Raw genomic sequence first — 17,959 nt, 5'->3', positions numbered from 1 at the left:
TCAGTCAGTATTGCAACCAAAACCAGGAGTGGATTAAAAACACAGAAAGGATCTGTTCACATAATGTTGTAATTGAGTACATGGCCGCCATATAACAGTAAATAACGGCCATTATTTCAATATAACAGCAGTTGTTCTAAAATAACAGCAAATATTTGCCATTAAATGGCAGCCATCCACTCAATTTCACCATTGTGTGAACAGATCCTTTCTGTGTTTTTAATTTAATCCACTCCTGGTTTTGGTTGCAATACTGACTGAAATATACTGACTGAAATATACGTAGTGTGAACGCAGCCTCAATCTGCATAAAAAGAAAAATGTTACTGCAACTTGACCTACCACTCCCCCTTGACTCCCCACCATGCATGTTTCTTTAGGCTATGTTCACACTACGTGAACACCCGGGCGTTGCGTGATCTTTCCGGCCGCGGAGCTCTGATGCGGGCGCATCAGTGCGCGCCTGCATCAGAGCTTCCCATGGTTCACAGTGAAGCAAGCGGCCGGAGCCGCTTGCTTCACTGTTTAAACTGACAGGTCTTTCTGTGGCTGGAATTCACTGAATCCGGCCGCAGAAAACTGACATGTCAGTTTTTTCTGGTGCCGCATGGGATCCCAGCCGGAGCGCATGCGATGAGTGTACGCTCCGGCCGGGATCCCATTGAAAATAAGGCTATAATCCACCCCTTAAAACTACGGCCATAGTTCTGCGGCAAGATCTACGGCCGTAGTTTTACGTAGTGTGAACATAGCCTTACTTTCCTGAGGCTTCAATAAGACATATATTTGGCATGATGTTTTTTGGAGGTAAAAAAAGTCCAATAACGCAAAAAAAAAAAAAAAAACCCAAACAGCTGTTTTTAAAGCTTTTTTCATCTTTTCTTTCTTTTTTTTAAAGTATATTAGTCTATGGGTTTTTATTTCTGATACTTTATTCCCTTCATGCTTTTTTTCATCTTGTGATTTCAGGATTACTATTGAAGAATTGGGGGGGAAAAACACCATTGACTCTCTACTAACATCTGGCCGAATTGTTTTTGAAGCAAAAAATGCCATGCAACAAACTTGCACTTTTAGGCTATGTTCACACAGGGTGTATTTTGTATTAATCACAGTCTTTGTTGCAAATTGCAACACCGGCTGTGATTAATAGAAAATGTACTTTGTATTGAAGTCAGAGGAATCTTGTCCGGAGTGTATACACATAGGGGAAGATTTATAAAATTGGTGTAAAAGTAAAATTGTCTTAGTTGCCCCTAGCAACCAATCAGATTCCACCTTTCATTTTCCAAAGGACCTGTGATGAATGAAAAGTGGAATCTGATTGGTTGCTCGGGCTAACTTAGACAATTCTATTTTACACCAGTTTGATAAATCTCCCCCATAGTATACACTCTGGCCAGAATTCCTAGGGGCTGCAGGAAAAACTGAAAGTTTTGTGTGGCTGCTATTCATTGAATAGCGGCTGCACTAAACTGCCAGTTCACACAATGGAAAGTGCTGCTCCGTACGCTACGGTGAATTGGGATTTGGCACACCCGAATGCGCATCTCGCCTGTGCTGCAGTAACGTCCAGAATGAGCAGTGCAAAGAGAAGGAAATGATTCCAGCACTGCACCGTGTTGCAGGCTTACTTCTTTATTTCATTGACTGCAGCAGCAGGGAGAGGAGAAGGTGCGTGGAGTGTCTCTAATGGCGACGGCCGTTTCTGGCCACTGGGGCCTGTCGTCTAGCCGAGAGCATGCACCGTGTAACAGGAGGGGGCGTGAAATAGGTACAGGTGACATGTGATCAGTAAAACATAAAATACATCATAGCAATAAAACTTTACAAAAATACAGTCAGGTATTTCCTCTCGTTGAGGCCCAGCATTGATGTAACCTCTAGACCTGTGATCCACAAATATTCTCTCCTGAGTAGAGCCTGGTGCTGGTCTCTGCCATTGTACCTAGGGCTAACCCTTTCCAACCCAAGAAACTTTATGCACCTTGTATCGCCTCCATGCTCTTTCTGAATGTGCTCTATTAAGTGTGGCACCCCCTTCCCTGTGCGTACAGAGTACATGCGCTCTTTGTACTTTGTCCAGAGAGTCCAGAGAGTTTTTCCAATATAATACTTTTTGCATGGGCATACTATGGCGTATACTGTGTATGTAGTCCTACATGTTATGAAGTCCTTGATGTAGCAATCTTTTCCCCCTAGATGTACAGTATATATGCAGTGGTAAGCACTTGAGAACAATAATTGCATTGACCGCACTTGCGGTTCCCCTTAGGAAGAGACATGTTCAGCCAGTTAGACTTTTTACTCTGGTCTGAATTGCTACTAAGCAGGGATGGTCCGAACCTGCCGAGGTTCGGGTTCGAACGAACCGTAACGGTCGGCAGCAGGTTCTCGCTGTCTGCCCGCTCCGTGGAGCGGGCGGATCCAGATGGAGTAACGCCTGGAAAACTGGGATACAGCCTATGGCTGTGGCTGTATTCCAGTTTTCCAGGCGCTCCTCCCCCTGGATCCGCCCGCTCCACAGAGCGGGCAGACAGCGGGAATCATTACCGAGGGTTCGGGTTCATACGAACCCAAATCGAACTCGGTTCGGACCATCCCTACTACTAAGCATGTCTCCAATAGTTCTATTTTTCTATGCGTAATGCACGTTTTTTGGCTAGCAATTTCATGTAAATTAGGGTCGCTTTCTAATAGAAACCAATGGCGATAAATGGCCTTCCTAATGACACTGTTAAGTTGGGAATTCTGAAAAACGAACATAAATCTCTTTTCTTCTATTATTTTCCTAGTGGGGGTATCTAGCAATTTACATCTATCCTGACTCATTGCACGATTATAAGCATCTTGTAAAATGCCCTTGGGGTACCCCCTGTGTGCAAGTCTCCTCTCGAGATTGCCAGCTGGAACCCTTAAACTGTCATCATTACTATTAACCCGTCGTAGGCGTAACATCTGCCCATACGGTATGGCTTTTTTGACAGTGGCTGAGTGTGAGCTGGCAAAATGGAGAAGGAAGTTGCACGCAGTTGGCTTTCTATACATGGAGGTTTTGATGATGTTGTCATCAATTTCAACGAGGACATCGGCAGTGCCGATCTCCTGCCGATGCCATCTGCCCTCGAACTGGAACACATTGGGGGAGATTTATCAAACATGGTGTAAAGTGAAACTGGCTCAGTCGCCCCTAGCAACCAATCAGATTCCACCTTTCATTCCTCACAGACTCTTTGGAATTTGAAAGGTGGAATTTGATTGGTTGCTAGGGGCAACTGAGCCAGTTTCACTTTACACCATGTTTGATAAATCTCCCCCATTGTGTCTTAGGATAAAGAATAAGGCCTCTTTCACAAAATTGCGCAAAGCTGTAGAATTACCACCCTTTTCCAAAAACCAGTCTACAGCCTCTACACCCGCATCATGTGGGATGCGGTTGTAGAGGCTCTCGACATCAATAGATGCCAACACCATGCCTCCTTCCCATGAAATGTTATTGATGACTTTCAGGAATTCACCAGAATCCTTGATATATGACGGTGTACACTCAAGGATGGGTTTTAATATCCACTCAATTTACTGTGACAAACCCTCAGTCACTGAGTTGACAGCAGAGGCAATCGGATGCCCAGGTGGTTTCTCCAACGATTTATGAATCTTTAGGAGAAAATACCACCTTGGTGCCCTGGGGGAGTGGGGTATCAACCTTTCTGCCGTCTTTTTGTTCAGAGCCCCTGTTGCTACATGCCTGTTAAGAAGCGACCTCTGGTCTTCCCTAATCTTCTGCATAGGGTCCTTGTTCAGGATAGAATATGTGCTGATGTCGCTAAGCTGTCTCTGAGCTTCGGCTGTGTAATATGTTTTGGACATGACGACAGCGGCGCCCCCCTTGTCCGCCCTTCTAACAACTAAGTCTGGTCTAGATCTAAGCCAGTTCAGGGCACATATCTCCTGTGCAGTCAGGTTTTTGTCCGGTTCGGGGTATGCCCTATCTTTATTAGAGGTGGACTTTCATTACCTGTACCTGTGCTTTGCTTGTTTAGCGATTTGGCTGCTGCCTGACTAGGTGTGCTGAGGTCTCTGTTCTCCTACCCGTATACCGTCCAGAATGAACTTCACATTCAGCCGGTGTCTTACTAAGGGTACAAACCCACTTGCCGGATCCGCAGCGAATTTGCAGCGAGACTCGCTGCGGATCCCGGCCCTATACTTTAAATGGCAGACAAACACGCAGCAGGGATGTACATCCCTGCTGCGAGTTTGTCCGCAGCCCGCCCCAATAACTCCCCCGCCGCCGGAGCTGATACTTTACCTGATCCCGGCCCCGTCTTCCTCCTGCTTGCTTCGGTGGCTACCGGCACGTCCCGCTTGGCCAATCAGTGCACTGCCCCGCCACAGTGCACTGATTGGCCGAGCAGGACGTGAAGACACCGGGAACCGCCGAAGCGAGCCGGAGGAAGCCGGGGCCGGGATCAGGTATAGTATCAGCTCCGGCGGCGGGGGAGGGGTTAACGGGGCGGGCTGCGGACAAACTCGCAGCAGGGATGTACATCCCTTCTGCGTGTTTGTCTGCCATTGAAAGTAAAACGCCTGGATCCGCAGCGAGCAACTCGCTGAGGGTCTGGCAAGTGGGTTTGTACCCTTAGTGTGAATCTGGCCTTATGTTAGGTTTTTTTTTTTTTTTTTTGCAACACCACCTATTTTAACAACACAGTAAAGTTTTTTTTAATCATATACATGATAAATCAGGTTGTAGTAAAATGGAAAATTGAAAAAAAAAATATCAAAAATCTTACATATTCCCTTTACCATCGATCATCTGAATTCTGTGAAAGATTGTTACCTGTTACAAGTTGTTCTTTCTTTTATCAGAGATAGAGGATTTGTTGATCTTTACATCTATGAATATGAAGACCTTGAAGACTATACTTCTCCTGTTCATTCAGTGCCAGAGACAGGTAATGCATCCCTCTCAGTTTATTACATGTGACTTGCATTATGCACCTTGCATTATGTTTAGCTTCTCAGTCATAGCTGCCTTCTTCCAAACAAAGCACCACACGTGTCCTCAGGTTGTGGGTGAAACTGCAACTTCTGTATTGCCCAACACCACCCCCAAACCTCCAATTCCGTTCAGAAGTTCCTCCCAATCCATGCCTGGTCCCGGGCTTTCCTTGTCTCTTGGTGCCAGTATTCAGGTAAAAAAAAACATCTTTCATTCCGGTGGTGTTTCAAAGAGGCGGGGGCCTAGAGCATCCGTGGCCTAGGCCTGTAGCTCCTCTCTCCCCACCTTTCTTCTTTGTTGGAACGCCCCAGGGCTGGATCTTCATCTTCGGTCACGGATGCTTTAGGCCCCGTTTCTTTGACACAGTGACACCAGAATAGAAGAGTTTTTTACCCATATACCAACATCAGGAGACAAGAGAGACCCGGGACCAGGCACAGAGAAGAGCTTCCAGATGGTACCAGAGGGTTGTGTGCGGTGTCGGGCAATACAGAATTGCTTTATTCGTACACTGAAGAGATTCAGAAAATGTGGCACTCACCTTGTGGCTTTTCTTCACATGTACTTGTAGAATGAAAGAGTTAAGCCAGCTCACCACCACTATACAGGTGCTGCATCACACTCCAACCTGCGCTCAGCAACCCATCACAAGAAACTGGTTCGGATCAGCATCTGCAGATTAATGTTCCTTTAGTTTTAGTTAAGCTTATAAAATCAGTGAGTCCCACACCCGCTACGTCCTGGAATCGTGCCATCATGTTTCAGGAAAAGCTACCCTTAGTCATAGCTAACTAGTGTTTGAATGACCTGAGATTAAATACCACTCAGTCCCTCCCATAGAGAAACATGGTGATGTAGTTCCCTGACGTTACATCATCATCCCATATAAAGTCATCATCGCATATAGAGTCAATTTAAAAACACAAAAATATGTACAAATGTATTAAAGTTCAATTAAGGACACACCTAAAGGGCAATCAGGCCACCTGAACTAGAATAATGGACCAACAGACGTCATTGCACTGACGGGCGGGCAAACTACAAAATCATGGACGTCATTTAAAAAAATTATAAACAGATAGGAAAAAACATCATGGGAACATAGCCATTACCTGATTATGAGTGCCATACAGTATGGTGCCCAAGTACCTAATCCATCTTAACATCAACAGCCCCATCTACTCGACTGTTTGTTGGAGGTGGCAAACAGGGCAACAGCTTCCCGCTATCAGTTCCAAGAGATGGGAATTTTTTTTGCCATAATATATTCTCAGTCTCTTGCTCTGCACTGATTTATATTATGGTATTGTGTGGGTTGTATATGCAGTGTTATGTGGACACCTAGGCATTGTATACTAGTATTATTTGGACACTTAGTGGCACAACTATTTGAGCATTAAATGGTGGTTCTGGGCGGGCAATATATGGCAGTGTTATAAAGAGCCTGTATAGAAGTATTCCCTGTAGAGCTTATATATCCTCCTTGTCTGTCTTCTAGAGTCTGTTGCAGATTTTTCCTACCCAATAGAGACAAGCCCTGATATTGGTGGTGAGTATTGACCACTTAATGGGGAAAATCCCTTCAAAAGAAACAGTTCTCCATGGCTTCATGGCTTGTGGCATTTACTTGTGATAACTCCTACATTACCAATTCCAGCCAGTAAAAAGTAAATACTGTGACATCACAAATAGGGGGTGTAATTACAATGTAGTGTCCAGCAGGGGGCGCACTATATATAGAAGTCAATGAGTACCATTGACTTCTATATATAGTGCGCCCCTGCGGGGTGGGGTTGCTTCCTGTCCCCGGCCGGCATCCAGTGCGGACCGTGAGGCGGTATGTGGGAGCAGAGAGTGGCCGCCAGCGGCGGCGGAGAGAGGCGGTGAGCGACGGGATAGTTCGAAATTGTTAGCTAGATCAGGGAGACTTCAGATTCTCTGAAATACTGTGACGTCACAAACCGGGGGTGTAATTCCAATGGGGTGTCCAGCAGGGGCGCACTTTATATAGAAGTCAATGGTACTCATTAACTTCTATATATAGTGTGCCCCCTGCTGGACACTCCATTGTAATTACACCCCCGGTTCGTGACGTCACAGTATTTCAGAGAATCTGAAGTCTCCCTGATCTACTAAATTAAGGGAAATGACCCTATATGTGCATTTCCCATAATTAATGTACATTAGAAATTTGTCTAACTTTCCATAAGTAATAACATATAAAAAAATAGTTTTGGCCAGACTTCTCCTTTAACTCCCCCTGTGTGCCATATGAGACGATCGAACAGTGGGAATTTTTAGGTTTGTTCGAACTCGAACTATCGATTTTGAATGAAAAGCCGATAGTTCGAGTTCAAACAAATCTGAAAATTCCCGCTGTTCGATCATCCCTACATGCGACATCCGTCTCTGTGGGTCTGGTTAGCTATACAAATCAATCACTAACCTGGCCAACAGATGACGTTGGAGACATCACATGTTCTTCGTCTCTGTGGGCCGCGTTAGCCATACAAAGAGATCGCTAACCCGACTAACAGATGACTTGTACACAGGGGTGGTAGACATTGTAATAATTGAGAGGCACGGCATACCAGGATATGTAGTTTCCCCGGGTGTTTCTGTTGAGAAAGGCCTTGTGAAGCCAGAATGTCTGCAGCATTTGTGTTATACGGGTATACCTGAATAAACCACGTTGAAGCAAGTAAGCGAGTGTCAGAATTATTCCCTTCATTGGATATCAACTTACCAAGAGCACCACACAGCTGATTTTTGGAGTGTCTCTTGGTTTACTTATCCAAATACTATCTAATACTAGTCTATAAGTATTTTTAAAAGTTATGAATGTTAGGAGCGGCTTAGAAGCTCAGGGGAGAACTTAAAATGACCCTGGTGGAGCGGTAAATGAGCCAAGGGGGGTTGGGAGCTGTTTATTTTTTAGACATTAAAGGGGTTATCCAGCGCTACAAAAACATGGCCACTTTCTTCCAGAGACAGCCCCACTCTTGTCTCCAGCTTGGGCGGGGTTTTGCTACTCAGTTCCATTGAAGTGAATGGAGCTTAATTGCAAACCGCACCTGAACTGGAGACAAGAGTCGTGTTGTCTCTAAAAGAAAGTGGCCATGTTTTTGTAGCACTGGATAACCCCTTCAACTGGAGTGCCCCTTTAACAAGCCATTAAAAGTGCTATGAGTTAGTTATAGTCCTATTCCCTTACAATGACATAACTCAATGCTCAAAGTTATAGTCATTGGGGGAAGATTTACAGTGCTGTAAGATGCATGAAGGTTCAGCCTGATGTAATAAATCAGCATAATTGATATCTACCTTATGACACTTCATAGTAGAAATACATGTACAGCAATATTTTTAATAAAGCTATGTTCCTACACTGTGCATTTTATTAAAAAAATGGCCATTGTTTTAATTTTTTTTTAAAAAGCTGTTCTTTTCATGTCACAGAATGGTCAGTGTCAGTGAAGATCATTCTGGATGAACTTCATTTGTGCTGAAATTGGATGCAGGTGCATCTGTGTGCGCCCGCATCCCAATTCACCATAACACACAATGGAAAGTTCGGTCAGAGACGCACTTTCCATTGTGTGAGCTGTCAGTTCTATGCGGCCTCTATTCAATAAATAGCTGCCGCAAAAAACTGACATGTCAGTTTTCATGCGGCCGCCTGCCCGGAGCATATGCACTCCAGGCGGGATTCAATTCATTCAATGGAACGTATCTTTTGAATTACTCACGACCGTTGTTGCAATTTGCAACGACGGCCATGATTAATTAAAAAAAATACATTGTATGTATTTTGTACATTGTCTAGCCTGCACATTTTGCAGACAAAAGTAGATAGAGCTGGAAGGGGAATGTAAAAAAAATATGTTATACTCCCCCTTTCAGAAGTGTAACCTCAAATTGTATTTGTCCGTATATGAAAAACATGCTGATCTATTTACATGTGTGTATAAATTTATTAATGAATGCAAACAGGATGCAGCACTTAAGAAACATAATCTTGTACAGTGGTACCTTGGTTTAAGAGTAACTTGGTTTAGGAGCGTGAGTGAAGGAGGGGCATTGTCTGTATAGCGGGATCTACAGCACTGTACTCTGACCCAGGAAGTCTCCCTCACCTTCCAAATCATGGCAGATCCACTTCAGGCTGGGGCTCACATCAGGGGACAGGACTGTGGAGGTAATCTCTGCATAGATGTAACCTCTCTCTCTCCGGACAAAGTGCTGCATGTATGTGCCCACATCTGTCCTGCTCATTCCTTCATGCTCCCTGCAGTCTCTGTCAGCCCTTGTGTTTCCCATCCTCTCTATTACTGTACAGTAACTTATAATATCACATATTCTGCTGTTTCTGAATGTTTGTTTCCTCTGTTTTACATGTTATTCAGAATAATAAATCATTATTTTTGGGGCGTGTAACCAATTGTCTGCATTTCTATGATTTCTTATGGGAAAATATGCTTTGGTTTAAGAGTGGATTTGGATTACAAACACGGTCCCGGAACGAATTATGCTCGTAATCCAAGGCTCCACTGTACATTGTCTTTATATGCAGGGTGTTGTAATGAAGTCTACGCATAGATGTATAAAAAATGTCACTAGAAAAATACCATAGACATCAATAGTAATAGTAAATCAATAATAATGTGATTCATTTCAATTTATTCTGTTTGTTTCAGGACTTTGGGAATCAGAAATAAATTCCATTATGAAGAGTTCATCACCAGGTAGCTATAGATGCTAACTCTTTTTATGATTTTGCACATTAAATCTCTTTATTTAACATGGCTCTTTTTTAATATCTTTAATAATGAATTGATTCGATTTTGTAGCTATGTACAGAATCTTATGCTTGTTATAATTATGTCTGTGACTTTATTGGCAGCTGATGTTGTTGTGGTAAAGGTCCCCATACACTGTTGTCCAGCACTTCTCAAACTGTAACCCATCACTAGTAAGGCGCAGCTCACTGTCTGGCGACACATGGGATTCCTGCCTGTCAGGGTTGCAAACTATCTGTGACTTATTTACCTCAAAGATTATGGGGTGAATGCTCTGGGCAGAGTATATTAATACAACCAATAGGGGAGGAAAGAGGTGGAGGAGGACAGTGGCCACCAGGGGAAACTCCTGTGCACCATTTACATTGCTTGCAGTTCCTTGAGGGTTTCCCTATTGTTCTCACCTCCCATCATTATGGTCTGTTCTGCAGATCAGCCATCTTTGGGGGTGCAGGGCTTAGAGGTACAATGTGGGAGAGCTATGTATGTGTGCTGTATCTCCATCTTATCATTATTACGTTAGTACTATACTAACTCCCTGACTGTGTATGGTTACCCCCATCCTCACCACCTTGCCGTGATTTGCTGTGTGTTGGACCATATTACTGCCATTACCTGCTGAGTACAGCACCCTCTCTCTGTACTTCTACTCCTATGTCAGTCACCTCCCTGTACTACTGCTTCTGTGTCAGACACCTCACTGTACTACTACTACTATGTTTGTTCACTACAAGTGGAGCAGTGTGTTCAGCATTGTACATTTGGTTTACTATAGGCAGGGTTGGCCTTAGGGTACATGTCGCCTTGTGAGAAATTTCCTTTCAGCGACCCCCCCCTCTCCTCCTGGACACCGGATAATGAGCAGAATATGAGACCAGAAGGGCATGCTCTTAGTTTCCCCACACAGTATAATGCCCCCAAAGTGCCCCCGCTTAGTATTAAATTTATTGCTGGCGATAAATATTACCACCATACGGTGATTATATATAAGCAATACTGCTACTGAACAACACAAACCAAAACAGAAAGTTGTTACCAATCATACCACAACACCATGTCCACTATCACTACCACTAGAGACCCTATAAGAGAGTGCAGTTACAGCTAGTGACTTACAGGGGCGTCTTCTCTGATGTGGGCCATTCAATCTTCCTTTTTTCTCTCCATTCTGCCCGGGCCATCTTGAAGTCTTCTCCTGGCCATGAATCTTCACTTCAGAATCTGCCAGAGAAACATTTTAGTCTCCTTGCTCCAGCACATACAGTAGTTAGGCCGCCTCTCTACTCCCCTTATAGTTTTAATGCCCACTGAGCCCTCGAATAATAGTTAGGTATAGCCTGTGCCCCTCTGTGCAGTCCCCATATAGTATGAAGCCTTTATGTTCAGACTCTACATAGTATATGTCCCTGCGTGCTCTAATGAATTATAATTCCCTCTGTGAAGCCCCATGTATTATAGTCCCCTGTGTGCTGCCTCAATACATCATAGTCTCATGTGTGCTCCCCCAATACATTATAGTCCCCTGTGTGCTCCCCCAATACATTATAGTCCCCTGTGTGCTGCCCTCAATACATTATAGTTCCCTGTGTGCTGCCCCTAATACATTGTACTCCCGTGTGCAGCCCCATGTATTATAGTCCCCTGTGTGCTGCCTCAATACATCATAGTCCCGTGTGTGCTCCCCCAAAACATTATAGTCCCCTGTGTGCTGCCCTCAATACATTATAGTCCCGTGTGCTGCCCCCAATACATTATAGTCCCCTGTGTGCTGCCCCTAATACATTATAGTCCCCTGTGTGCAGCCCCATGTATTATAGTCCTCTGTGTGCTGCCTCAATACATCATAGTCCCGTGTGTGCTCCCCCAATACATTATAGTCCCCTGCGTGCTGCCCTCAATACATTATAGTCCCCTGTGTGCTGCCCCCAATACATTATAATCCCCTGTGTGCTCCCCCAATACATTATAGTCCCCTGTGTGCTGCCCTCAATACATTATAGTCCCCTGTGTGCTGCCCTCAATACATCATAGTCCCCTGTGTGCTGCCCCCAATACATCATAGTCCCCTGTGTGCTGCCCCCAATACATTATAGTTCCCTGTGTGCTCCCCCAATACATTATAGTGCCCTGTGTGCTGCCCCAATACATTATAGTCCCCTGTGTGCTGTCTCAATACATCATAGTCCCGTGTTCTGCCCCCAATCCATGATAGCCCCCTGTGTGCTGCCCTCAATACATTATAATCCCCTGTGTGCTGCCCCAATACATTATAGTCCCCTGTGTGCTGCCCCAATACATTAAAGTCCCCTGTGTGCTGTCCCCAATACATTAGAGTCCCCTGTGTGCTGTCCCCAATACATTAGAGTCCCCTGTGTGCTGTCCCCAATACATTAGAGTCCCCTGTGTGCTGCCCCCAATACATCATAGTCCCCTGTGTGCTGCCCCCAATTCATTAGAGTCCCCTGTGTGCTGCCCCCAATCCATTATAGTCCCCTGTGTGCTGTCCCCAATACATTAGAGTCCCCTGTGTGCTGTCCCCAATACATTAGAGCCCCCTGTGTGCTGTCCCCAATACATTAGAGTCCCCTGTGTGCTGTCCCCAGTACATCATAGTCCCCTGTGTGCTGCTCCCAATCCATTAGAGTCCCATGTGTGCTGTCCTCAATACATTAAAGTCCCCTGTGTGCTGCCCCCAATACATTATAGTCCCCTGTGTGCTCCCCCAATACATTATAGTCCCCTGTGTGCTGCCCTCAATACATTATAGTTCCCTGTGTGCTGCCCCTAATACATTGTAGTCCCGTGTGCAGCCCCATGTATTATAGTCCCCTGTGTGCTGCCTCAATACATCATAGTCCCGTGTGTGCTCCCCCAAAACATTATAGTCCCCTGTGTGCTGCCCTCAATACATTATAGTCCCGTGTGCTGCCCCCAATACATTATAGTCCCCTGTGTGCTGCCCCTAATACATTATAGTCCCCTGTGTGCAGCCCCATGTATTATAGTCCCCTGTGTGCTGCCTCAATACATCATAGTCCCGTGTGTGCTCCCCCAATACATTATAGTCCCCTGTGTGCTGCCCTCAATACATTATAGTCCCCTGTGTGCTGCCCCCAATACATTATAATCCCCTGTGTGCTCCCCCAATACATTATAGTCCCCTGTTTGCTGCCCTCAATACATTATAGTCCCCTGTGTGCTGCCCTCAATACATCATAGTCCCCTGTGTGCTGCCCCCAATACATCATAGTCCCCTGTGTGCTGCCCCCAATACATTATAGTTCCCTGTGTGCTCCCCCAATACATTATAGTGCCCTGTGTGCTGCCCCAATACATTATAGTCCCCTGTGTGCTGTCTCAATACATCATAGTCCCGTGTTCTGCCCCCAATCCATGATAGCCCCCTGTGTGCTGCCCTCAATACATTATAATCCCCTGTGTGCTGCCCCAATACATTAAAGTCCCCTGTGTGCTGTCCCCAATACATTAGAGTCCCCTGTGTGCTGTCCCCAATACATTAGAGTCCCCTGTGTGCTGCCCCCAATACATCATAGTCCCCTGTGTGCTGCCCCCAATTCATTAGAGTCCCCTGTGTGCTGCCCCCAATCCATTATAGTCCCCTGTGTGCTGTCCCCAATACATTAGAGTCCCCTGTGTGCTGTCCCCAATACATTAGAGCCCCCTGTGTGCTGTCCCCAATACATTAGAGTCCCCTGTGTGCTGTCCCCAGTACATCATAGTCCCCTGTGTGCTGCTCCCAATCCATTAGAGTCCCATGTGTGCTGTCCTCAATACATTAAAGTCCCCTGTGTGCTGCCCCCAATACATCATAGTCCCCAACGTGTGCTGCCCCAACGTATTGTGTGTTCCCCAATGGATCATAGCGCCCCTATGGTGAGAGTAAAATAAAAAAATACTCACCTATTACCTGCTCCCCGTAGCTCTTCTCCCTTCTCTTGTGAGTCCCAGGGATGCCATCTTCTGTCTTCCGGTGCAGGCAGCCTGTGATTGGCAGCGCAAGAAGATAATCGCTTCTCGCGCTGTCTAGAAAGGCGTCTTATTTAACTACTTATTTACCCAGTGGCAGGCCTGGCATTTGATCGGGTTTACCGGGTCCTGGCGCCCCCTTTGACAGATGGGGTGATGCGCCCTGTGGCGTTACAGGGGTCGCACACCCCTAAGGCTGGCCCTGACTATAGGTGCATTATTATTTATTGCTGCACTTCGGTGTTGGTTTACTATACTAGCAATAGTTATTGATCCACTGTACTGACAGCTTACTTCAGAAGTGCAGTATTTATCTACGCATTGGTTTACTCCACGTGAAGCAGCATTTTTTTTACTGCACTATGGTCTTGTTTTACTACAAGTGGAGCAGTTTTTATTGTTGCAATGTTGTTTTGACTCCCTTCAGGTGGAGAATATTTTATTGTTGCTATTTTGTGGTGTTGGTTTGTCACTAGTATTTGGCTAGAGCTGTTTGGAGTAATATGGGGGTGGCATGGCTGTATTTGGCATGGATATAGTATAGTATAGTATAGTATGCATTTATCTGTTAGGGCCCAACATCAACATGGGTTGCCTGGGAAGGGGTGAGTATAAAAAGTTTGGGAAGCCCTCCTGTTGTCAAAAATCAGCCAAACCTGCCCACTGTTTAAACAGATGATCTTAGGTTAGAGAAAGATTGGGTATGTTAGATTTCAACTGCCTGACCCTTTTGTTTTTGGAGATAAGCTGCTGCCAGAGCTGTCTGACAGTGGTTTACCCCTCCTCTCCCTATAAGAAATGTATGAATGTTCGGTAGTGCTGAACTGGCCTGTGAATGGGCAAATGTACGAGCACAGCTTTGATCCATGATCTAGGGGTCTAAGGTCCACCTTTCGTCTAATATCTCATTTTATTAATAAGTTAATAATAATTAGAATTATTAGGATTAGACTTTCCAAAGATATGTACCTACAAATAAATGACAGTACCCCAGAGACTACACACATACCACAGGTGGAGGAAATAGAGATTCTATAACCAGTTGTTTCATTTATTGGTATTGGTACTATTGTACTAAGATTATATATTTCTTATAAATAAAGGAGAAATTCTGTGTATATGGGAATGGCTACTGACTTAGAAGGTCCAAAGACTCCAAAGATTGCATACCTGGAGACTCCAGCACTATACAGCTATGTTTAAACTATGACTGTAGGCAAAATAAGAAAATGTTAATATTCCATTGTTGTAACACAGAATCCCTTTATCAAGTATTTCTATATTCCTTAGGCTGTTAACACTATGTTTGGGAAATGCATTTACCAAATAAATTGAGAGATCTCCTGACTTTCTGTCTTTTTACACCTTAGTAAATGTTGCCATATTTTTTTACAGTGTTAACAGTAGTTGATTTCTATCTGTAAAGTTACGCATCTTTTTCTTATGTCTCAAGATGCAATTTAGAAGATTCTTTATCTTTTTTAGCCCTCAATGTAGCAACAAGTGGAAAAACTTCTCAATCTAGCACAGAATGGAGACTCCAATCTAGTTATGCAGTAGATGGAAAGCTCTCATCCTCATGTGCCAGGACAACGGTGGAGTACGAGCCTTGGTGGATGCTAGATTTAAAGTTAAATCACATGATCACCTTTGTGGCTGTCACAAATAGACGAGATTGTTGTGCCAAGGATATTGACGGAGCTGAAATACACATTGGAAACAATGTAAACTGGAGGGAAAACCCCAGGTATATCTGTCACATTCATTATTTGTATTTAAGTAAACTAGAGGGTGGCTTAAGGCTGTTTTCCAACATGGATGTGTCTGAAACCATGCACAAAACAAATGTGGAAAATGAAAACTTGCTTAAACAAGTGAAATTTATTTACAGTGATAGATACTGCAGAGATAAATGTGCACGTTGTGGTGCTGCACTGTACCCTTGTGTGAAAAAATGACATGAACCGTCGGGCTGGTATACAGATAGTCTCTCACACTGACAGGACTACAGGTCCCATAATGCTCATCCTTAGGCTGAACACATTAGTCCTATGCCGGCACATGAATGATGCTGGGTTTTACCGTGATTCAGTAGTCCTATAGCAGCGTTTATTACCAGTCCTTGGGTCAGTCCAAGACTCCTTAACGCTCAACGCGTTTCCTGCGGTTCGCATTCATCAGGAGCGGTGTAGTTGGAGTGTAGTTTTATTGTATCTCTCTGGCTCTGATGACGGCCGCAGATACATGCCCGCGGCACAGATTTAAATGCTCAGCGTGCCTAAGCCCCGCCCCGCTAGTGCGTCACAGACTTCCGGGCAACCCCGATCACGTGTCCGTGACGTCATAGTATGCAGAGTGAGTAGGCGTGCTCAAGCTAGTCAGGTATGATGGGGATCGTGGGGAACTCCGCCCCGTTCCCGGCTCAATACGGCATAGTGGATAGTATGTTCCAGTGAAGGTAAGTGATGTGTATACTCAGATCATAGCAGCACACTTTTGGCTAGAAGTGCACTCAGTATAATCGCTAATGGGTGACCTCGATAACCAAGACACAAACAGCTCCATCGTGGCACCATCGTTGCATGTATGTCTGTTGTAGCAGCCGCCGTGCTGCCTGGGCGCATGGTGCCACCTAGCAGGAGCCAGCATCCTAACGCTGACAGCTGCCATACTGTCTTAATGTCTGGCACCATCGTTGCATGTATGTCTGTTGTAGCAGCCGCCGTGCTGCCTGGGCGCATGGTGCCACCTATCAATTGTGGCAGCCGCCGTGCATTGCCATGGTTAGGTACCAGGCGCCCGTTATGAGGTCACTGGGCACCCATGGTGCTCTCTAGCTGGGCATCTGCATCATCATAGATGCCGCCGTGCTACCTGTATGCAATATATTTGTATTTGTAGCTGTTTGTGTCTTGGTTATCGAGGTCACCCATTAGCGATTATACTGAGTGCACTTCTAGCCAAAAGTGTGCTGCTATGATCTGAGTATACACATCACTTACCTTCACTGGAACATACTATCCACTATGCCGTATTGAGCCGGGAACGGGGCGGAGTTCCCCACGATCCCCATCATACCTGACTAGCTTGAGCACGCCTACTCACTCTGCATACTATGACGTCACGGACACGTGATCGGGGTTGCCCGGAAGTCTGTGACGCACTAGCGGGGCGGGGCTTAGGCACGCTGAGCATTTAAATCTGTGCCGCGGGCATGTATCTGCGGCCGTCATCAGAGCCAGAGAGATACAATAAAACTACACTCCAACTACACCGCTCCTGATGAATGCGAACCGCAGGAAACGCGTTGAGCGTTAAGGAGTCTTGGACTGACCCAAGGACTGGTAATAAACGCTGCTATAGGACTACTGAATCACGGTAAAACCCAGCATCATTCATGTGCCGGCATAGGACTAATGTGTTCAGCCTAAGGATGAGCATTATGGGACCTGTAGTCCTGTCAGTGTGAGAGACTATCTGTATACCAGCCCGACGGTTCATGTCATTTTTTCACACAAGGGTACAGTGCAGCACCACAACGTGCACATTTATCTCTGCAGTATCTATCACTGTAAATAAATTTCACTTGTTTAAGCAAGAAGTTTTCATTTTCCACATTTGTTTTGTTCCTGATGAATTTTATGAAAACCAATGAAGCATTTATGATATAGCAATTGTCTGAAACCATGCCCCCTTGCATTCGCTAATGGTCATGTGGTGTTGCTGAAAGTCCTGGCAACATCATGTGACCATTGGAAAACTCAAGAAGGCATGGTTTTAGAGGCATCCATTTGGGACCACAGCCTAAGAAGAGGATGCTATGCTGACAGCAATGAAAATAGATGGTCATACAGATAATCAAACAATTATACGGACATTAACCCCTAAAACTTTGGACATTAAAATAGTCCTTTGAACGAGTTCAGATCAACTTGGATGTACTTGATCTGAGCTTGTTAACAGGCAATAATCTTTCATGTAAAAAGACTTTGAATTAGAGTAAGGCCTCAGGTATTTTGATGACACTCATCATCTATATGTGAGTAAACTGGGGAAAGGTCTCAGGCATATTGATGATATTTATATCAGGGCCATATAGGGCCTTAAAGTGTCACTGTTGATTTTTTGTTGTTGCAGAAATCAATAGTACAGGCGATTTTAAGAAACC

At 44.9% G+C, this 17,959-nt stretch overlaps 1 protein-coding gene across 1 annotated transcript in view; it reads left to right on the top strand.

Moving 5' to 3' along the window:
- Positions 1-17,959, top strand: part of LOC138788582 (uncharacterized) — a 57,496-nt gene that overhangs the window by 10,787 nt on the left and 28,750 nt on the right. The window contains exons 3-6 of the mRNA XM_069966610.1: positions 4,873-4,958; positions 6,504-6,554; positions 9,703-9,750; positions 15,277-15,538. Coding sequence (XP_069822711.1) covers positions 4,873-4,958; positions 6,504-6,554; positions 9,703-9,750; positions 15,277-15,538 — 447 coding nt within the window. The remainder of the gene's footprint in view (positions 1-4,872; positions 4,959-6,503; positions 6,555-9,702; positions 9,751-15,276; positions 15,539-17,959) is intronic.

This window comes from Dendropsophus ebraccatus, chromosome 4 (genome assembly GCF_027789765.1).
Source record: "Dendropsophus ebraccatus isolate aDenEbr1 chromosome 4, aDenEbr1.pat, whole genome shotgun sequence".
Lineage (NCBI taxonomy): Eukaryota > Metazoa > Chordata > Amphibia > Anura > Hylidae > Dendropsophus > Dendropsophus ebraccatus.
This window is presented reverse-complemented; position numbering and strand designations above follow the sequence as displayed.